Source organism: Rhamphochromis longiceps, linkage group LG16 (genome assembly GCF_057381845.1).
Source record: "Rhamphochromis longiceps isolate RC_006_pf linkage group LG16, R_longiceps_female_GT1.1, whole genome shotgun sequence".
In the NCBI taxonomy this organism is placed as follows: domain Eukaryota; kingdom Metazoa; phylum Chordata; class Actinopteri; order Cichliformes; family Cichlidae; genus Rhamphochromis; species Rhamphochromis longiceps.
This window is the reverse complement of record NC_140572.1, coordinates 15,749,044-15,772,861: the sequence shown is the minus strand read 5'-3', so window position 1 is coordinate 15,772,861 and position 23,818 is coordinate 15,749,044. Positions and strand designations below refer to the sequence as shown.

General features: G+C 38.7%; 1 protein-coding gene across 1 annotated transcript in view; it reads right to left on the bottom strand.

Moving 5' to 3' along the window:
• cerkl (CERK like autophagy regulator) overlaps nucleotides 1-22,909 on the bottom strand; it is a 34,140-nt gene extending 11,231 nt beyond the window's left edge. Inside the window, exons 1-5 of the mRNA XM_085383713.1 lie at nucleotides 22,642-22,909; nucleotides 17,954-18,069; nucleotides 9,051-9,281; nucleotides 1,913-2,044; nucleotides 1,087-1,150 (exon numbers count right to left, since the gene is read on the bottom strand). Coding sequence (XP_085239839.1) covers nucleotides 1,087-1,150; nucleotides 1,913-2,044; nucleotides 9,051-9,281; nucleotides 17,954-18,069; nucleotides 22,642-22,781 — 683 coding nt within the window. The 5' untranslated portion in view covers nucleotides 22,782-22,909. The remainder of the gene's footprint in view (nucleotides 1-1,086; nucleotides 1,151-1,912; nucleotides 2,045-9,050; nucleotides 9,282-17,953; nucleotides 18,070-22,641) is intronic.
• Between the last annotated feature and the right edge of the window lie 909 nt (nucleotides 22,910-23,818).

Below are 23,818 nucleotides of genomic sequence, written 5' to 3'. Positions count from 1 at the left end.
GGAGCTGTAGTCGCCACGGTGACAGCCAACCTAATTGGCAAATGTAGGTTTCAACCAAATCACACACACACACACACACACACACACACACACACACCCAACCACCTACCCACACTCAGCAGCTAGCTTAGCAACGCGGAGCTAATCTTCTCTAAGCACATTAAGCTTTATGAGGGCTGAGCACAAAAGCTGCTTACACGCACACACACACACCATCAGAAAAAGACTGATGAGAATTTGATAGCTGTTTCTGTACTTGTAGCTGCTGTTCTATCATTGGAATGAAAAGTTATTTTAACTTTAACAACAAAGTGAACAGTTAATGTTTGGTATTTGATCATCTTACCTGTGTGTGTGTGTGTGTGTGTGTGTGTGTGTGTGTGTGTGTGTGTGTGTGTGTGTGTGTGTGTGTGTGTGTGTGTGTGTGTGTGTGCATGAGGTGTGTGAGATCAGTCATGGTCAGTGTGTTTCAGTGTCCGCCTTTGACAGTAAACTGCTATTTGATTATCCAGTTCACCTCAGTTCAGCAGCAGGATGATGTCACAATTTAAACATGGTAACTTTCATGTCAACGCACTTACCATTAAACAGTCAACTATTTCCAACTGTAAGATTCCACTATCACCTGTCCTCTTGAGGAATAGGGACCAGCTGATCGTCAGCTGGCTTTCTTTTAACCTGGACCTGAGATCATTTATCTTGCCTTCAAGTGCATATTTTAGACTCATCCAGTTTAAAAGCTACAGACAGTTTCATCGATCTCACAGTGCTGACAGCGGATTGCTTTAAGCTTAACAAACAGAAACCTCTACACACGATACAGCAGATCATCTGATCATCTTCAAGTGCGTTGACTACTTTCAGCACAATTAAAGGTGGCTCCACCTGTCTGTAATCAGTCACACATTGGTTCAGAAAGCAACATATTATGATACTGAACATCTATGGATGAATAATAACAAAACTACATTTAAACTGTAAATTATTTTTACAATAATTTCTTACTCTGGATTTTTTAATGGAAAAATCCTGATGAATCCCAACCAAGCAATGATTTTGAAAGCAAAAAAGATATAGATGACTAACCCATCATATTCATCCAGTTTGCATTCCTTTATCACTGAGAGAGCATGACCCTTCCTCTCTGTTACTGGAGAGAGAAAGACAGGTAAAGACAGAGAGAGGGGGAAAAAATAAGTAAGCAGATGGAGAGACATTGAGATGGACAGAGATAAAGTGTTCGTGCATATGTGTGGTCAGATGAAGTGTGTGTTTGATGACTGCCAAAAAAAAAAAGTGGGACAGCGGATATCACACCATCTGCTGAGAGGGGGAGAGTAGAAGCAAACAGGAGGAATCAAGAAAAAAGGAGGAGAAAAAGGAAACATGGGAAAAGTGATGAGACAAGAAGATAGGAAATGAGAAGGAAAGAGGACACAAGGATATGAGGCAGGAGAGGAAAACAGAAAGGTGAAAAGAGGACAGGTGGAAAGAAAACAAGAAAACAGCAGAGAGGAGAAGGACTGGAAATGAGACAAGAGCAAATGATTGGAAACAGGAGGAGACAGGAAAGGAGAGGAAAAAAGATGGAGAAGATGAGGGGAGGAGTGCAGAGGAGGCTGTCTCCCTCTGTCACAACAGATGGGCTAAGCTCCGCCCCCTATATCAGGTTACCTAGCGACCAGAAGCTGCCATTAACTCTGACCTTTGGACTCCCTCCACACACACGCGCGCACACAGATTTCAGTATCATGTCTGGTGTCAGTAAAGATCAAGTTGTTAAAACCCTGCCTCACATAGTTTTATATTTAAAAATAAACACACAAAAATACGTACATTTATTTATATTTTTATAATTATAATTTTTCAGTGTTTCTACTGAGCAGAAAAATAAACACTTGGATGGACTAACCTGTGATGTCAGTTCGGATGTCAGCCATCTTGAATAGAGGAGCCACGTGGTCTCTGTAGATGTGAACGGCCTCCTTCTTGTGGCTGCTAGGGTTGATGAAGACCTTCAGATTTGTAGGACGGTTGCTGAACCCTGAAAACATGCACACATGCACACACACACATTTAGCAGGTGCATCATAGGTTGGATTTTGAAAGAAAATGAAACCCTGCAATGGTTGGTTAGCTACACTAGTGATGGGCTATGAGCCAGTTATTGTTCAACAGACTGAAAGATAGTTAGGTCCATACATCTTAGCACAGTAATACCACAACAGTGAATTTTAAACAAAACAATGTAGATGTGAAGTAGACACAGCTTTAATTCAAAAGCGCTCCATTAACACTTCAGTAATTACAGTGATTTTCATGCAGAGTCCCCCCATTTTCAGAGGATCAAAAACGACTCCATGCATTACTAAGAGATTTTGCCCAGATGTGCAAACCAGTTGGTGGCAAACTGGTTCACAGTCATGAGTTTTTGATCCTTTGAGTCTCCTTTATTGAGACTCAGTTGCACTTCATGTTTATTAGCATTTAACAAATATCTGAGTAGTGACACCTGCTTTTCAGGAGTGGCTGTGTGATAACGTTACCGGCAGCATGTGAAGCAACCATTGCAGTGGGATACACTGGCGGCTTTACACTGCTACTAGCATAGCTCCTTGGCTGTAGGTAATATTTCCAACTACACCACATGCCACTGTGTGTTTTGGTCCACAATATAGTGCCCTTAAAAGTCAAAAATGAAAGAAAAAAAATGTGTTCATGTGCCACTTTTAGTGAACAAAAAAGATAAAATAGAAAAATTACTGCTGCTGATTACATAAAGTTCTGGATTATAAAATGTCTATGAACTATCTTTCATCATAGCCAGCTGAGCGTTCCACTTCACGTTCCTCTGCAGCTGTGTTCTGATAGATGAAGCAGTTTTGTATGTTTATTTATGTGTACTCAAGAAGTTAAATAACTTTTCATTTTGGACAATAAGATTTGGAAGACTGCAAATATTTTTCTAAAAATACTAAAATTTTAATATGAGCTCTGAATGCGTTAATTAAAACAACAATCAACTTACCAAGTGATGACAAACAGCCCAACAGCTAACTGTCCTTACTTGAACGCTGATCACAACACACTTTGTTATCGTGGCTGACATTAAGTATCTGAACAAACTGAAGAACATCTTCACTTAAAATTCTGCATGGATCAGAAACTGACTTCCACATGCCCTAAATTTAAAGTATTAACCCAGAGATATATATATAAATAAACAGATAACACGTGTCTGTACACCTGCTTCAGTATATGTGGAGGTGGCCTGTTTGATACATCAGAATATTGTTTACATCTACAACACTGGTTGATGGGTGTGTGTGTGTTGTTTTATAATATCGACACACTACACACATACACAGACCCCCTGTATGACGCATCATTAGGCAGATTTAGAGACCGCATTATGAATCCCTCTGGACCATCTCAGATCAATACACACACACCAGCTCCATTATCCCTCTCATTACTATAATCTGCTCCCAAAAGGCCGTGACCTCGCCCTGTTAATGACCCCCACACACATATACACAATGTGCACCTCCTGCCATCACTCCACCCCACGGCTCTGACCAGGTTCTCCGGAGCTCCTGTGAGGAGCTACCCGACACCTCCACATCTCTCTAGTGGTCCCCCATCAAATACCAGAATCTCCACCCTGTCGTTGTCCCACAAATCTCAGGCCTATTTCCATTCTAAGCAACACATCTGTGCTGCAGCACTAAACAAACAAGCCTGAATAAACCTACATTTCTTTTTGGTTTTATGTGGAAATTGCAATCAATTAAAAAAGGCCTCAAAAGACACCTTATCTCTTACTGATCTTATAATTATAAGAAAGGACCTTGTGATGATAACAGAGGGTCTCATTACTATCATCAGGAGCAAAGTTGGATTGCTTAGTTTTCAATATTTATTCATGTGTGCTGTAATTGATTCTCCTTCAGTTTAACGAGCATGGATTATTCTGCTCTTTAACTGCTAATAACAAGAGAAATGGAAACCAAACAAACCTTTATTTTGAAATCTGGAAGTATTCTTTGGTGGGATTGGCAGTACTTTTAAAGTGGCTTATGAAACTGCCTATCAGGTCAGTATTTCGTTCAGTAAGTTCAATACCAGGAAACCCTAAACTGGGATTGTTGCAGTATCCTCTGTCTCACACTTGTGAAATCTCTTTTGACCAGTGTTTCTTAAACTGAGCATTTAAAACACAGGAGCAGCTGTTTTGACCATGCAAAGGCGTGGTTAAAACAAGGATCTGTGCATTTGAAAATGAGTGGGTTTTCCAGAATGTTGAAAAATAAAGACTTAACACTTAGACCAGTTACACTTCTTTTAGAGAGTGTATACTGGCAACTTGCTTATAAAAGCTAATAATGTGTTAAAAATGACAGAAATCACTCACACTGTTGATGCATAAACAGATGCTTTCTGTCATAAAGGAACTATCTTCACAACAAATGTAAGAAGACGACAGACTCACAGATATAAAGAGGTCAAGTATCCATCAGATCATCTCCGAGCCTTGACCAGTGACAGGTTGCTATGGCGCTGCTGAAATGTTACCATGGTAAACAATCCCCGTGTCATCAAGGAGTAGTGTTGAGTTTCTGACTGAGCACTTAAGACTGGACTGCTGCATGTTGTTTACAAACAGACTCCATCTTATTATAGCTTTCAAACATCATTTTTCCTGTCTGTGTATGTTCTCAGTCATCCAGGTCATCGCAAACTCAAGGAAATCCAAATCTTTCCATCCTTAGATCATTTTTAATTAGTTCACAGCTTCATTACCTACACAAGTTTTCTGCGAAGCATTTAACATGCAGTCATTAGATCAGTCTCAGTCTGTATCAGTTTCTCTAGTGTGAAAATGTGCTACTTTACACTTTTTTTTTTAAAACACTGCAAGTTGAAACATTTTGCAATTAAGGGGGTTTTAATTATAAATGATAGTCACAGTGGACAGTGCGGGCTGACAGAGGTTATAGGAAAAGGGAGGAAGGGTATCAATATCAAACTATTAGTGACATGGTGCTCAGAGCATTTGCACCCATGGAGTATGCAGCTCAAACGCTCACATATCTGGTTGTCCACCACGATGACATGCTTCACTAGTTCAAGATTTTGGATTTGAGGAGGAACAATCTAGACAACACCTTTCTAAAAGAGTGTAAGGAAAGCCACCTCAGATGGTAAACACTCATCCTCCTGGGAGTCCCTGGAGCTCTTATATGTAAATAAAAGGCGATGGAAAATACAGTGCATGGGTAGCAGGTTCCTGAATTTAATAAAACACAACTATACTCCATTTCTAGAGGTAAAACCTTGCATTTTGATGTTGTCCTTTTGACCATATGACAGTAGACAGTACCACTGGACTAACAACACCCATTTTACTCTGATACTGTGACCCCGAGGTTTCTGTAAGCAAGCAGCAACTGCAAGACAAAAGATCTGGGAGGGGTCGCTGTGGCATCTGGTGACCTATGAACGCTCACTTCAGTTGTCCTGCAATTTCCACCGACCTGTCAGTCTGTTGTGGTGTTAAACAACTGCAGTCAGTCGATCCTGCAGACTGACTGTGAGTATGGAATTGGAGTCTATACAGCAGCAGTTCTCGCCTTTTGTCACTGACTACCATTCACTTTCTGAACAGCATTCTGCAGCTGCTTCACACAGCAAACAACAAAAAATGAGGTTCCAGAAACAGGAAGTGTCTGCGCTGTGCTCACCATTGTGCAGATGACTGTTCAGACCCGAAGGTTAAGAAGTGGTGCCGGCGTCGGCTGCGGCGGGACTGCCCGCTCGGTGACGCCATGATTCGCACAACAATACGCTTTTCACACTGACCTCTGGCTGGAAAATAGGCTTAATGTCCGCACAGCGGCAGAGCTACTGACTGTGTTTACCTTTCACACACACACAGGCACACAGACTCCACTGCTGCGGTGTGTAAAGTCACAAAAGCCGTCACAGCTTGATGTGCAGTGTGACCACTTGAGCTGACACACGACCTGCGGGCCATTCATGTCTGTGAGTGTGAGTGCGAGCCCATAAGACAAAGACTTGAAGAAGTTGTGACTTTGCTGCAGGGCCTCATGGGTAATCTGGTTTGATAGACAGACAGATGGACAGACAGACAGGTGACCAGCGATAACATGTCAGACTGATGCCATGGTGATAAAAGGACAGTAATGTGTGTGTGACCTCTGACCTCTTCATTTATGGATAGCTTGTAATGTCTCTGTTGCAGTTGGCGTGGTTGGACAAATAGAGAAGAACTGAAATGTAAAATGTGTCCATGTGAGTTAAATCCACACAACAAGCACTTCAACATTTCTATTGTGTGTTAACTGTCAGCCACGCACCGCCCACTACAGTGCACCTGGGAAATCAGCGTCTGGGAACGTCCGACTGCAGCAACATCCAGAGCTTTAGCAGCAGGTGGTTGGGCAATGAAGAGGTTATTCTTCTGAAAACTTTATGCTCTATAGAAAAAATATACTGATGTCTAAAGAAACTAAACAACTGTGACATCTTCTGCACTTTATTTGATACTTGAGACTGAGTCAGAGACATAAGATTGTTTTTTGGGGGGGGTTTCCTAGCGTGGTGAAGAAGAACTGAACTCAAGGCTCGGACGTCAAACACATTGCACACCATTGGTTGAACTTGAACACCAACAACAGCCCAGCCCCTAAACAAGACCACGCTAAAGCTATTGCAGCTGCAGATTCAGAAATATTGCTGAAAATTTGAAACTAGAAAAAAGTCATGTCTCCATGCTTTCAGCCTTGCAGTGTGTGTTGTCTAAAGCTCCAAGCCTCAGAGATATTTCTTATGCACTAAATATGAAGTGGTTGTATACACACGTGTTCATGCAGACAGTAACTAATCTCTCCTGCAGACAACATGATTTAACTGCTGACAGCACTTTACTGAGTACTGCTAAATGTGTGTGTGTGTGTGTGTGTGTGTGTGTGTGTGTGTGTGTGTGTGTGTGTGTGTGTGTGTGTGTGTGTGTAATCCTTTGTTCCTGTGGATTAGCAGATTAGTTCTCTGGTCTGATGTAACTGTGACTCACCTCATTAAACTGAGTGATGAACAGATAGAAAACAATGAAATTTTAATCTGAGCAGCTAGCACTGCATCATCATGCAAATCATCTGCAGACGTACAAAACACAAAGGTGTGCGTTTTAAATCCTGGTATATCTTGGGCAGCTGCAGTGCTGACTGACCACGTTGGCTTAGAAAAATATCAGCACAGATTTCAGCTCAGTTTTGTTCCAAATAACATAAGGTTTTGAAATGTTATACATTAAAGCCCCTGAACTATAATAATGGCAGGGTGTCAGCACATCTAAGCAGAACAACCAGTAAAATAAACTGCAACCTTTCCACAGACTGTAGAAAAAACTGCTTTATCAATCTAAACAGTTTATGGTCCAGACTAACTTGCAAGCCAAAGTTTTAATGCAATCACTTGCAGTAAACCACATGTTTAATTACTATGTTTAGTATTTTAGTTAAGTGTGTTAGCATGCTAACATTTGTTAATTAGCAAAACAGATTGTATATAAAAGCTTTTGTAGCTTTTGGACTTGACAATTGTAGGCAACACACAAGTGTTTTAACCCTGGATCCCCCCCAAGCAAGGGACAAATCCTGTGGTTGCAGAAACACTTTAAGTTATACAGAAGTTTCTGGGGGGGGGGGGGGGGGGGGGAGCTCTGTTTCCATGATCTGAAACCTCTGTGAACACTGATGATTTTACGAGCTAGTTTCAAGTCTTATTCAATAAAACATTGATTTTGTAAATTATGATCCCCATTATTATCAGAAAGGAGCATGAAGCACGGTTATCTCACTTGGTAATGACTTGTGATTAACATGACAAGAATCCTCCACTGTTTGGTTTCAAAGTCAGACACCCAACAAAGGCAACGTCTGGTTTTAAAAAGCTAAGATCTTAGCTTGAAGCTAAGCTTGAAGTGTTACAATGGGACTTCACTGAATGAGCACTCAACACAAAGAACAGCTGAGGCTGATGGGGATGACCGTTTTTTAGATATTATAACAAATTAAAATTCTGGCCTAATGAAAAATGTATTATAATTCAATCTTCCAACAATGCAAACATTTCCAACACTTTACTACTTGATTTTTCTTTTTCAGCTTTTCCAAACAGAACATTCTTGTTAATGAAAGTGAACATCAAAAACAAGACTTTATGACTCCAAAATCAACTATTTGCTATGGTAGCATGTCATCAGCAAAAATACCAAATAATCAGAGCCCAGAATACAGTCCAGCATCAGAATTTTGTTATGCTACAAAAAGTGTTGCCTTTTATTTACAGTTGTGGGTGTGGCAATTTTTAGGATACCTTACTGACAACATTTGCACAAAAACATGTAGTAATACAGATGTTGTATGTCTAGTAAGAATCCATGTATTTATTCGTTCATTTAACAGTTGTATTAGCTATGACGTAAATAAAAATATGAGTTTAAATTTGTAATGTGTGAATTTAATGACAAACTCCATTTAAATAAGTCTCCATTCATCAAACCATCTAATGGACAGATGCTAAGCGTGCTACTTATAACAGTATTACTCAGCAGTGTGTGTGTACAGTTTAATCATCTTAGAGTATGACACTCACTGAAGCACTGACTCACGTTTCTCCTGTTTCAGCTCTTATGTAACACAAACTGCCAGTCACATTTTCAGTGAGTCCGTCACAGTTGGATGTTCAATGTGGGCCCAAGGAACCTCCACACTGGGTCTCATCCATTAGCTTGGTCAAATTTACATTCCACTGTTTTGTCCATAGCAATTTCACAGCATCTGGGTGTTACTTTCAACATTTTAACAGGATAACAACAGAAACCATGAACCCCAAATGGTTAATGGCTGACCAGCTCCACCATCTAAGACAAAGATGCTGAATACTGACAAAAATACTTTAAACTCCTGGTTTGCTTTTGTGTGCTTGCTGCTTGAACTGCATGACAGTCTGAATGTCTGTGTTACCTGTGAGCAGCTCCTTCAGGGTGTTGTACCAGGTGTGTGTGTGTTCTGAGGAGGCATTGTGGAGGTGCAGCGTGTCCTCCTCCAGCCTTCTCCCATTCCTCCTACACCAGAAGAGAGCCACACCAAGCACGGGTCCCCCTGACTCCTGGCCCGCAGCTCGCCTCCGCTTCACCTTCACTGCAAATATGTCTTGCAGCAGCACCTCACCTGACTGTGGGACACCAGTCTCACCTGCAGAGAAAAAAGTAGTTAACAAACAGCACTTGAACACAGCACACTGTTTAATGAACAAGGTACATGATGGACATCTGAGAGGTTTGGGTACGTTTTGAAAGGGACCAGGCTGTATGTCTGTGAAGGTTCTCAGTCATCCAGGCTAACAGTTTCCCTCTGCTTCCAGTCTCTGTGCTAAGCTAAGCTAAAAACATCCTTGACCAGTGTGAACAGATGAAATGCTGAGATTTACCCAAAATGTCAAAATGCCATTTTTTCTTTTTATAAACATTAAGACTAAAGTCTTATTAAATAAAACATTCAAATCCACTGCGAAAAAGTAAGTGTATAAAAGGATACTACCATTAACAACAAACTCTGTGATTAGTTTGTCTGATTGATGTTTTACTGTATGTTTAAATTCTTTTGAATAGTCAATCAAATATGAACGCTGCACATTGCTGCTGTCAGCAGAATGTAAAGTACAGCATCAACAAGTACAATCGTGAAAGAATTCTGAAACCTGATTGGCCAGCATCATATTAATCTTCTAATCCTCCGAGGATAATATTAGCATAGCTCAGACAGTCCATTCAGAGTTACATCACATTTTACTCAGACACAAAGAAAATACTTTGTGTCTGAGTGAGCTTGTGCGTGGCTCATTTGCAGATGACAGTAGTGCAAGTACTTTGGAGTTTTTTTGTGCTTTTTTTGTTGTTGTTTTTTCACAAGGAGCTTTTGACTTAAATGTAAATACCTTTTACAGTATGTAAACTTCTAAACAAACTTATGGAAACTTTTGCTTTCACACCAAATTAAACTGGTTGGTTTCAGTTTAAAAAATGTGAGAATTTGCCAATTTCCCTGGATTCTGATTTATCAGATAAGAGATGAGGATATAAGGAACACCTTTTTCATGATCGATTCAGCCCTCCTTTTATACTTAGTGTTAAAAGAAGATGTGATCACCTTCATCCTATGATAAAATATTTCTATCCTGATGTAAGTGGTCACTTCCAGGACTACTAGCCTACGTCTATGCATACTCAAACAACAAACATGGAAACTGTGACACATTGTGTGTTCTAGTACCTCTCTATCAGAAAAGTCTGTTGGATCAGACAACACGAGCCAGCATTCGCTCCTTACATGCATCAGTGAGCCTTGGCCGGCAATGACCCTGTCGCTGTTTCACCACTGTTCCTTCCTTTTGTGTGAACAAAATCCTCACTTGCTACCCAATATATTCCATCCACAATGAAGAGATATTCAGTGTCATTCACTTCACCTGTCAGTGATCATAATATTAGGACTGATCATGTATACACCTGCGTTAAACACCACCACCATCATCAAAACAGCAAATGGGGAATTATCTTTTAAAGGATTGTGTTCCCTCACTTCAGCAGACGTCCAGAGATGAGATACAGTGTCACAGTGCAGTAAAGCTGCTCTGGCAACACCTCACTAAAACATCTTTCTTCTTCCACAAAAGTAGAACTCAAGCACATCCAGAAGGTTTTTTTTGGAACTTATAGCAGGAATTTTAATAACTTCTCAACAACTGCACACTTGTTGATGAGAATTTATTGTCTATACTGATATTTAATTCAAAATAACAAACTTTTTAAATGAAATAAGAACAATCGACATGTCCAAAACAAAATCCAATATTTACAGTACCAATTTTGTCAGTTACTAAGGCTAGTTTTCTTAAAATTAAGCATCATTTAAATTTTCAAAAGTCATCACATCAGAGAAAATTTATAGACATTTTATCAGCCTGAATTATAAAAGTTTACTTGAAGACCTTTGTAATAATTCACAGAGAGAGTCTGTGCTTACAAACAGACAGACAAACACAACCAATTACATACTCCCTCCCTTTGGGGGGAGAATAATGAAAATGGCCATATTAGATGTGTAGCTTTAGAGACAAACGCATGGCACAGCTGGTAGATGTACATAAACAAAAACAAACTCCACTTTAATCACCAGAAACATTCAGATCTACAGAGATATTTTCAAAAAAAGAATATTTTAATCCTCCCAGATTTAAAACCTATAATGGTGCACTTAAACAGTATTCATTTAATACTGTTATAATCTAACAATCGCAAAACAGGGGCCTCTTGGCATCTCATTTAATTTGAACTCAAACAGGTTAAGGAACATGAAGGAAAATGTGCAGCCCCATAACAAACCCAGAGTAGGAAAATCAATTCTGTGCTCAAAGAGACAAAAAGAGATATTAACTTGATGCAAAGCACCTGTACAGTACAGTGTAAACAGCTCATAAAGCTTATAAATGATAGCTGATTAACCCCCTTCTCTATGAAATACCTCCTGCTGTTATCAAACACCAAATATGCCCACGCCACCCTCCCCTGTTCCCCAGAGAGACCAGCATCCATATGTCAGGGTCATTGTGTGTAACAACAGTCTATCTGGTTGTTGTTGCTCAGTCTTCATTCATTGTGTCCAATTAATATTATTTGCGTTTAAAGTATTTGTCTTCTGAGTCAAACGAGAGGTTAAAGGTGAGGAATCAAAACCATTTTTATCATTTATGCATTTTAAATTTGAGAAAAAACACAAGTGGATTTTGAAAGCAGAAAAGTAAGTCAAGGCAAATTACTTTATTATCGTAAATTATTTCAAAGGGGCTTTAACATATTAGCAAGCACCCTCTATCCTCGGTTTCCTTCACATCTAAGAAAGACAGACATTTAATAAATTTTAAAAAAAATAGCAACATAACATATAACTTTAAAATACATACAGAAGTAACCACTCATTTCTTTAGATTTTACTTCCACAGAGTCAGTAATTTTTAAAGTGGTCTTGAGCAACAGGCTTTCTGAAGGTCTTTCAAAGTTTTTCTTTGGACATTGGCTGCTTTTTCACTCATTTTCAGTCGAGTTCTTGTCTACAACCATCTGTAAAACACAGTGGAGGCTCTGTCATGATTTGTGTCAGTCAATAGTGTTGGAGATTGTGTCTCAATTGATTAATTATCAACACAGAAAAGTACCATCAGATTTTGTTCCACCATGCAATATGACCTGGAAGGCATGTGATTGGAAACGGTTAAATTTTTCAGCATGACAATGATCCCAAACATACTGCCGACGCAGTAAAAGCATACCTGGATAGAAAAACATACAGCAGAACACTGTCAGGGGTAGGAAGATGATTTTCCATCTAACCCGATAAAGATGACTCTGATCTGAGCTGACAGGACCTACAGAGTCACTGTGAACACGCACGCACACGTTGGTTCATTCCCAGATGGAGATGAGATTCCCATCAGGTCCTCACATCCTGCTGTGCTAACACACACACACACGCACGCACGCACACACACACACACACACACACACGCACGCACGCACACACACACACACACACACACACACACACACACACACACACACACACACACACACATACACACACACACACACACACACACACACGCACACACACACAGTCGCAGATATATTTATATAAAAATTATGTGCCATTAGTCATGTAATTATTCCTTTTACTTTTAATTTTAATAACCATTTATCCACTCACTTCCCAGAGGATTCTATCATTTGATTCTTAAAATAATTTTAAATGGGGAAAAATGAATTGTTAGCACCTGTGCGTGGCCCAAACACACACATACAAACACTCTCAGTGGCAGTTCAGTCTCATGGTGACCAGGCCATGTGGTAACTGTGGGGAGTTATGGATCGGAGTCATGCTTCCATCACTTCAGAGAACATTACACTGACTTACATTCATTTCCTGGAGTCCTACAATATACATTACTCCACCATCGAATTTGATAATCCTAAACAGCTACAATCTTCTTTCTTCTGGTCAACTGACATTTCAGTATCATGGGAAGAGTTAAAGTGTTTTTCCAGTCAAATTACAACAAATTTTAAACAAGTTTTCCACCAATTTTAAGAAGTGGAAATTAATGTGCATTTTTACCACTGTTTTTGCCACATTTTTACTACTGTTGGGTGTACTGGGATAAGCAGGGAGTTACTTTGATTGCTCAGTCAGGAGTAATTTGACCTTTGCAAAAAAAAAAGTGAGTAGAATGAGGCGACGTGATTAAAAGATTGCATTTGTTTCTGGAAGTGTCTACAAAATCAGATTGCAATACTCTACACGTCTCGTGTTAACTTCTAACGTTTTTGTCTCCCCTTTGGTAAATTGTGCTTCATGATTTCAAAAAGTTTGTTTTCACTGTCACGTTTTGATTCAACTTTTCTAATTCTAACAACAGCTTATCAAGCTTAAACGTGCTGCTGTTGTTCAGCCGCTGGTTTCCTCTTTCTGGTGCAAAGTGGGCCAAAAACAAACAAGAGAGACGGGACTTGCGACAGAAAAGCCGATCAGCTGATCATTGATCAGTTTCATGATTGAAGTAGCAGCAGGAGAGGGAGGGGGAGAGAAGAGGCAGCCTCTCCATATATCGGTTGTTAAGCTTAACGCAGGAATGCTTTACAAACATTCAGAGATGAACTTACACGCTTGCTTTACTTCTCTCTGTGATAACTTTCTCTGAGATGAAATGCCGGGTTGGTAGCGAGGCTCCAAATGCTCAATCAGACCACCGACAGGTCTCGCACGCCACAGCCGCTCTATCACGTGATGCATACTGCTCTGACGTACTGAGGTTATGAGCTGAGTTACCCCATGTCGCAAGTTTTGTGAGGTGCTTTCGTGATACTTAATGGATCGGATTACATTTTTTATTTCTCTCCGATATCCGATCCAGTAATTTAGGTCAGTATCAGAGCGATACCGATACGTGATATCAGATCGGTCCATCCCTAATATTATCTGGATAATATTCAAATTAGTTTTTAGTTTTTCATTATTTTTGTTATTTGCTGGACAGACTCTAAATTCTACCAATACACAAATTACATCTGACATCAGGTCAAACACAGGTCATCCCATTATTGGGCCACATTCACAAACAGTGGGAACACATAAATCTGTGCTTAAACTGTGTGTATCATCATATCACTGTACAGATTTATTTAAAACCAGATACTGTTCTTTTCCTGCAAACAAATGGAGACCTAGATAATATAATAATTGGTAAAATTAATAATTATGATGTTATAAAAGGCTATTATTTACAGTTTTCCTATACAAAGACAGAAAAAGTTCAAAGAAGAGTTAAATCAACAATAATAAAGTATAAGTAATATTGACTGAACGTACTACGCTTATCACTGTAAAGACAAAACAAAACAATAGCGATCCTCCCTCTGTTTAAAATAAAAACCACATCCATCATTTGGACACTATTGTTTCAGTTTCTTCATGTGAATATTTTTTTGTTTTTCTTGCTTTAGAAGCACAGGATTGACTCCAGCGAATACTTCACTGCTTACGACATGAAACACAACTTGAGGTAAACATGTTTCTAATATTACAAAAAATGGGTGTTTGACAGTATAATGATTCCCAACAGTGCATTGATTTCTTGTGCGCTAACTGCATTTTGGGCTTTAAATTCTTCAGCACAGCTGCAAGTTCCTGCTTTGACACAACACAACTGTCTGATCGCTCAGATCTCACCTCCCTGACACACGGAGAGACAGACAGGATGGATTTATGTGTAGAAACAAACAATAACAGCTGATCCATTTATATAGAAATATCTAATCAACACACACAGAGCATGCTGACAGGCTGACTATATGTGTGTGTGTGTGTGTGTGTGTGTGTGTGTGTTAATCTCACACTGAGAGACTCTAATAACCCCCCACGGGCTGAACCAACTGCTCTCTACTACTGCCAACACACACACACACACACACACACACAGTGCTGGCTTAATGACATTAGCTTGGATGAAATACAGCAAAACAGATTGGCTTCAACAACACACGCACATTTAAATTACACCTTCATCCTGCTTCACTAACCAGTTCTGTTTGAACGGTTTTCAACCAGAAATCTCACAGCAAAATGATACCACCATATTACACAAGAATAAAGCAGAGTCGTTTAAGCTTTAAAGCCATCACAGGGCTGGCTTTTGGTTTTGCATACTGGAGATGTAGCTGAGATATGGAGCGCTGATGCCTGGATGTATAGATGGTAGATATAAGGACAGGTGAAGATGGGGGGGGGGGGGGAAGGGTAAAGAGGCAAGAGATCTTCTACTAAGTCAAGTGTTGAGGTGCATTTAATTTATTTAGCTATGCAAGCTGAAGGTTAAAGACAGCATGATTACTAGAGTGGGTAGCGTGCATACCCCAGAGTCAAAAATGCCCTCAGTAAATGAGTCCTTCATTCGACTCTGAGCCTGTGAGCTTGCTGCATTTCATTCCACTGCTCCCTTTCCTAGATTTCCTCTTTTCTGCTACTGCTACTGTCTAAAAAAGGTAAAATTCACTCAAAACCTCAAGAATTTATGAACAAGAAGGACAACAAATCCAATCACTCTAGCCAGAGTCAAATGTGAATTAACAAGTGATGTGTAAAGCCCAGTGAAAGTCATTTGAAGACACAGAACTCCTAAAGACAAACTGCATTCACAATAAATAAATAAATAAAACCCCATTTCATCATTAAAGGTGAGATAAAGATGGTTAATCAGCTCTACAATTAAGCAAACAGGACGATGACGCTACCTCGTATAGGTGTGAATATCAATTCTTGCCCTATTAGTCTGATACACTTCATCTCATAATCAATCATAATCTTCTAATTATGGCTGTCAATTCCTAATAGCTAAAGTGCTATAGTTAATTTACTTAAATGTAAATAAATACAAGCTAAAAATGTCTCCTGTTACAGGGCATGATGTATAATTATGATCTTTTATCTTCATTATACCATATATTAGATAACGTCTCCAGTTTCTCATTGGGAAATGCAGTGTCCTTCCATTTATTGTTTTTTTTATTATTATCTCTTTTATTGGGACAGCTGTTGAACATAACACGTAATTTGCCTTTTTACATTTTCTTTGCTGTCACATTTTAACTTATAATAGAAAAATGAAGAAGACGGAAAAAGAAGAGAAAAGAAAAGAAGAAAAAAACAAAAACAAACAAAAACACCCCCCCCCCAAAAAAACAAAACAACAACAAACAAACAAAAAAACAAAAACAAACAAACAAACAAAAAAAAACTAGGGTTAGGAGGCAGCAGGGCAGGTAGGTTTACGTAGAACTCAGGGTTGTAACATCATACACAAAATCACACCTCATATGCTTAACATAGTCTGTCCATTTAGACCATATTCCGTAGAATGTATCCCTCTGAAGTTTAAGAGAAAATGACACTTTTTCCATCGTATAGATCTCTTGTACAGAATGTATCCAGTCTTCTATCGTTGGTGGTTCAGGCTTAAGCCATCTTCTCGTAAGAGGCTTTTTACTTGCGGCCAGAAGGACATACAGGAGTCTTCTGTCGTTGGAATTCAGTTTATCCACTGGTGCATTGCACAAAAACATGGTCTCAAAAGTTGAAGGAAAAACAAATGAAAAAACATTTTGTAAATGATCATGGATTAGAGACCAATACTGGCGAATATCTTTACAGTCCCAAAAGATGTGGAAACGGTTGGCTCCATCTCCCCCACATCTCTAACATTTATCACCAATTCCTTGATATCTTTGTTGAGCAGGGGTAATGAAAAATCTCATAATGCTTTTCCAGCAAAATTCACGCCAAACATTAGACCCAGTGGTAGCCCACTGTATCTTGCATGCGTGAGCCCAACACTTCTCTGTAATTGTCAAATTACCCTCCTTTTCCCACTTCGCTTTAATATACAGAGTTCTGTCGTTTTTACACCACCGGATGCTGTTATATAATTTAGAAATAATTTTACTTTGCACTTCAGATTTGGTTAGTAATAAGAATGTTTCTACAAATTGTAATTCGTTTAGGTTCACTTTTAAGTTTTGATTAAAATAATTTCTGATCTGTAGATATGTAAAAAAATCATCAGATCCCAAGTCATGTTTACTCCTTAAAGATTCAAAGCTTTGAAATGCAGAATCAGAACAAAGAGCCTACTACAACTATTGGGCCGCAAAAAGATCACAGGAAACAGAATTAAACAGAATAAAATGTAAACATTTAAAAAAAAACTTTTTTGGTCTTTTTTTCATTTGTTTTCTCACCCACATGTAAGCTAAAACATAAACGGCTCAAACAGGGGTTAGATACACAAAAAACACATCTGATGATTTTACACAGGCTTGTCCAGACAGCAGATTTCAGTCTGGCAAACTGTATTGGATTTATCAGTGTCCTGATAAGATGTAGTCATACTCCACAGTCAACTACAAGAGCCAATTTCACACTGAAAAAAAAAACGAAATTCTGAAAAGATAAAGCTTTAGTCTGTTAGCATGACATGTTACTTTTTCCTCCAAATAAAAAAAAAAACGCACACTGCAGCATTAGGGAGCGTACCCGGGGTGGGGGTGTGGGGTTAATTGTGTCACAATGGAACTGTGTGTGCGTGTGTGTGTGTGCGTGTGTGTGATGTCAAGTTTTAGGTGGTCTCAACACAAGATAACTTCTCCATTACAACACCAGCTGCTTCTAGATACAGAAAGAAAAACACCCACAGTCTGTCTGTCTGACACCACCACCACGTCTACTCAACACCATGACAACCCATCACCATGGACACTGACCTGTGGGGTTCTCCGGGATGATAGGCGTCCAGGTCAGTTTGGTTCGGGTGAGCAGGACGTCGTGACTCTTCTTGCCCAGTTTGAAGATCCCGTGCAGCACAACGCACTCACTGACACTGACACACAATAAACACACACAGTTTACTTTGTCCAATAGGAAGTCATAGATATCAATCATGTCAATAAATATATATAACAAATGTTTATAATTGGCAAAGTGAAGAACAAGTTGATTCATCATTTTACGGCTTAGTCTGTTAGGCTTTAAAATGTCAGAAAATAAATGGAAATTAGTGAAAATGGTGAATACAAGAGTTTACGATAGCCCAGGTAAAGGTTTCTATGGCCAATAACTCAAAATGAGGTTGTCCAAAAAAAAAAAAAAAAAAAAGTCGATTCCCAGACTATAATTGATACCAAAAATTACTATTGGATTAGACACTTTTGCAACACTATTGATACAAACATTGTCATCTTTGGCTCCTCCAGCTGACACACAACTTCATCCAACTGTCCATCCATCCATCACACAGCCTGTCCCCTAGCTGAAGTTCACAACACTGAACAACACTTTGGGGACTTTAAAGGTCAGTAAGGCTCCCGTTTCAACAAAATTTAGGTACCGAACAGTTATCGTAAACGTTAACCTGGCACACACACACACATCACTGTTAGCTAGTTTCATCAGCAGTTACCTGATAGCCACAAACCCAACCTTAGGGGGTCTCAAGCAAGTGCACTCCAAACACGATGTCACGCCAAAAGATGATTACTAACGTCTGACAATTTGTATATGTTTTCTATGTCTAATAACCTTCTTTATATATCGGTAAATAGGCTGTGTAAACAGGATTTATGAAGAGGTTATATATAACACTATAGTGATTATTGCAGATGTATCTCTGTATGTCTGATTGTACGTTCCCTTTCTCCTCTTAGACAAGTAACAAAACTTGATGAAACTTTGCATACACATTGCCTCAGGCACCATGAGTGACAACATCTGTCTTGCGTTTACAAATGTTTTATATAAATCCCACAATTTTAGATATTTGTACATTTCACTGTTCAACTGAGCACTGAATGTAATGTCAGAGTAGAATGGTGTGTCACAATATAATATATCATACTATAATGATCGTGGCATATGTAAGTATGCTTGTATGCTTCCTGTCTCCTGCATGTAGCACGGGGGTTTACTAGTTAAATTTTTTTTTTTAAATACCTGTTTTGCACTTTGCCAAAAAACTGGCTGCAGCTTTTGCTTGAAACAGAAATGTTCTTTCTGGACTCAAAATTATTTTATATCATTCAAGACAGAAATATTTGATAAATTATAACAAGTCTTCAACAAGTCTTTTACAGCAGTTACAGAAAATAATTTTTTGGCAAAAACTGGCAACTGCTTGCTAGCAGATGATCACTTTTTGGCATGACATTGGTCCCAAGCCTGAATAGTCGGGAGAGCTGTGTCAGGACCAAATCAAACATGCGGACCTATCTGCTGTGGCAACCTCTGTAAAATGAGAGAGCAGCCGAAGGTACTTTTGTCCGATAGCCACATTATCCATTATTAGCTAGCTGCTACCACTATTATCATTAAGGTAGCAGCTAGCCGCTGTGGCTAATCGCAAAATGGTAACATTAATGTAGGAGCAGAAATGATCAGTCTTGACCATTTATAACTTTATAAAAGATGGTCTTATTCTAACAGGATAATATTTGTGTCTAAAAACTGTTATGTTAGTCATTTTCTTGTGACTATGTCAGTAACTTGGGTGTACTGCTGGATAGCTCGCTCAAACTCGATAAGCAAGTGTCTGCTGTAGTGAGATCTAGCTTCCACCAACTGCGCCTTATCTCTAAGGCTAGGCATTATATTCCGCATGAGGACCTGGAGAAGCTTATTCACGCTTTTGTGACCTCCAGGTTGGATTATTGTAACTCCTTGTACTATGGTCTTCCCTCTTCTCTTCTTCTTAAACTGCAAACAGTCCAAAATGCAGCAGCCCGCCTTTTGACTGGTACCAGGAAATTTTGCCATATTACCCCTGTCCTAGCTAGCCTGCATTGGCTGCCCATAAAGTACCGTATTCAATTTAAAATATTACTCCTTACTTTCAAAACTATTAATAAATTAGCGCCAAGTTATCTTAGTGAACTTCTCAAACCACATACTCCTGCTAGAACACTCAGATCTGCCACTCAACTACTTCTGACCCAACCCAGATCTCGACTGAAGTCCCGGGGTGACCGTGCGTTTGCTCTGGCTGCCCCGGTACTGTGGAATACCCTTCCTCTCGACCTCCGCGCATCTGATTCCATTGCACTGTTCAAATCACGATTAAAAACCCACTTATTCAATCTTGCCTTTCCCTCTAGTTAATATTTCTTTTATGATTTTATATCATGCACTTTTATGCTCATTTAAATTCTTGTTTGCTCTGTACCTGTTGCTTTCCTATGTATTAGTGACAGTTATCTGCTTGCATATTTAGTACTTGCTTTGGTCCTATTTCTATTATCCTCCTCCTATACTCTATTTACTTGTTAAGCACCTTGGCATACCCTTGGTTTTTAAGTGTGCTTTATAAATAAAGTTTATTATTATTATTATTATAAAGTTTGAAGCTGAGAAAAGTATACATTGAGTTAGAAACAGTGGCAACCTATCTTACTAACAATTTCTTCAACAACCAAAACATGGAGCCAAATCACTAAAAACCCAATACCTAAAAATATATATACATAACAGTACAGTGGTGTTTATATTTTTTTGCACTACAAGTACTGTTGTCACCGATATTATTGTTTGTATTTTTCTAACCTTTATTTTTTAAAAATGCATCTAAATGTTTTGTCTTTTTGTCTTGAAATTCAAGTATTGGGACAACTTTAGTATGAACACAGAGATATTAAGTATATAGACACAGACCTAAAATTCTCATATTTGACACAGAAAAATGTTTTTTTGGGGGCGGGGTTCCAAAAAGAATTACTACTGCTACAGATCTCTGAGCATGTTTCTGCTCAGATGTCTTGCTGTCCTTACAGGAACTAAACATCTGCAATCCCAAATTCTGTTCATTTGAACTGCATGACAGCCAAGCAATCCTCCCTATGATACACCTTTTTCAATAATCTTGGATAGAGTTTACTTGTATGTATTACATTTGTCACGTAGAACCAGTCGCAAAGTATGAAGTATAAACCATACTTCATACTGGACTTTTACCTGACGACACAACTTCCAGGGAATAAACTGCACGATGTATGAACAGAGTGTGAAGAGCTACTAGTGTCACTGCACTTTCTTTTTTTTTTTCTTAGATGTGTCACCTCTAATATAAAACATGTTTATGTTTAGTAAACATAACAGCACACTTCATATCATTTTACTCTATAAGTGTTTGTCACATATCTGTATTTTTATTGTTTATAATAAAGTTTTATGTGATCTGCCCCAGGAATACAGATGTGAATTAGCAGTTTTACTATAATCTGGCATGTTTAGATTTTTGTCCCTGTTAAATAAAAGAAAGAAAGACAGAAAAAAGTCTATTTCAATGCAATATTAATTCTGTAACTTTATTGTTAATGCGTTCTAGATCCTTCCCCGGGAAATTGTGAATTGTACATCATTTTTGTAAATTCTGATGAATGCTCATCAACCTTTTCATCAACCTTATTTGTACCTTTTCATCATTATTTATTCTTTATTTCTACAAATGACAACACAAACATCAGGCAAGGTTCAGAATATAATGGAAGATAATGCAGTGTGACTCTCAGGCATTCTGCTCTGCTTTAAAATAGCTTTTCTAATTTAATAACCCGCTGAGTGTATATACAGACAGGAGCTACTCTTTAGTCTTTCTTTGTGTTTGCTAATTCTATGTTATCTGTTTGAGGAAGTAACCTGATTAAATATGCAAACAAGGGGACTGATTATCAGACTTTCTCTGAAAAGTGCTCTAATATCAAACTTCCTCTCTAGCTCCTCTTTGAATCCTTAAGCTAAATTGATTCAATAATGAATAAAAACTAAGAAAAAACAAGTCTGTGGTGAAAACCAAAGATATGCACCAAGTACCAAGACGTTTTGAAAACAAGAATTAGTTTGGTATGAAGTTGTGAGCCAAACAATTATTATTTATGTCGACATACTTCATCTCCCTTTATGAAACATAGTGGGAGTGTACCAATTGCTGTCCATCAATCATAGCTTGCTAGCAGGATTAAAATGTGTCACTTGCATGCAATTTCGCTTTTCTTCATAGAAATTTATTTTCATTTATTTTATTGAGCATAAACAGTTTAGAGTCTGTTCATAACCACAGTGCACAGCCATGTGCTTTGCAAGGTCAATTAGTCCATTTTAAATTGTTTTTTATGTTTAATATGTATCATTTGGGTTGCGGGAAATAGTACCTCAATAACATGTCTAAACCGGAAGAGTAACAGTTGCACGTTGGCACAATCGTTTATTTATTTATTGACTTTGTAAGGATTTAACTGCTGTGCTTTTACTTTGAAAAGCTTCCTGAAGAGACGGGTTTTGACTACGAGTAGTCGGCTCTTTCTCTCCTCTGCTATGTCACTTTATTGTATGAACCGAGACACGTGTGGGTCCAAAACGGGTTCTGTGTATAACGCGACCCTGGAGGAAACCCACAAGAACCACTCACCTCTGCACCTCCTGCTCAAACTCCACCTGCTCCTCTCCTTCCCGCTGCTCCTTCTTCTTTTTCCCACTCCGCTTCGTTTTCTTCTTCTTCTTCGTACTCTCTCGCTGTTCTCTCTGCGGCAGCTCCTCGGGCTCCGACATATCTACTGTTTATTTACGCACGAGCAAATAAACAAAAAACAAACAAACAATAACAACAAAAACTCTACCGTTATGAGTTTGATACCCTCTGATAAACACGCAGTAAGCTGATGACGGTGTATTTCCGGGTCTTGTCGCTATGGCAACAGGCAGCGGCTTTAGTTTAGCGGACTGGCACAGTTCGAGCACGCGGCAGATTCACTGGTGTGTAATCAACAAGCGCGCGCGCGCACCTGTGTGAGCTTCAAAACTCAGGTTTGTTTATTGCTGCATTTTAGTGTGAATGTGATTGGCAGTCCAAATTTTTTAATTATATTTATAGGAGTCACTGGAGACCAAAATATAATTAACATTGCAGGCTAAACAGCAGAACAATTATTTAAAAAAGGTAGACCTTACCTTTGACACCTTAAATAGCGTTAAGATATTTCAAGAGTTTGGTATTTTATGTTTCCATGTTGTTTTATTTTTCGATTTTTATTTTTCACTGTTTTTAAAACTGGGAATCAGTAAGCTAGCACTGTCGCAGGCTAGCTAGACTGATTGCAATTGTAATGTACTACATGACAGTTAAGGAGGATTTAAACTTTTATTTTATGTAAAGTTAGCATTTTAATCTATTGTGTTTTCACATCTATAGGTGTTTAATCTGTTCCAAAACAGGTGATACATCTGGCCAATAAGCCAACTAAACATTCTCATGTGTTTGTAGTTACAGACTTGGAGTTCACTTGGAGAAAACACAGACATTCTAGCACCTCTAAAACTCACTAATTAATATGTATATTAGCATATCTTGCTAATTTAATCTATACACAAACATAGATTTGCAGCTAATTTCTGACCACAATATGGTATGATAATATAACTTTCATGTATAATGGAACCAGTGGAAGTGATTCGTCTCTTAATAGATGCTTTCACTCTGTCATCTTCTCCAGTAACTAAAGACACAAATAAAAGCTGCGTTTAGATCCTCCCTCATACTAAGAGACAAATAGTATATTTAGCAAAAGCCAGTTAACAGCAAACAGAAC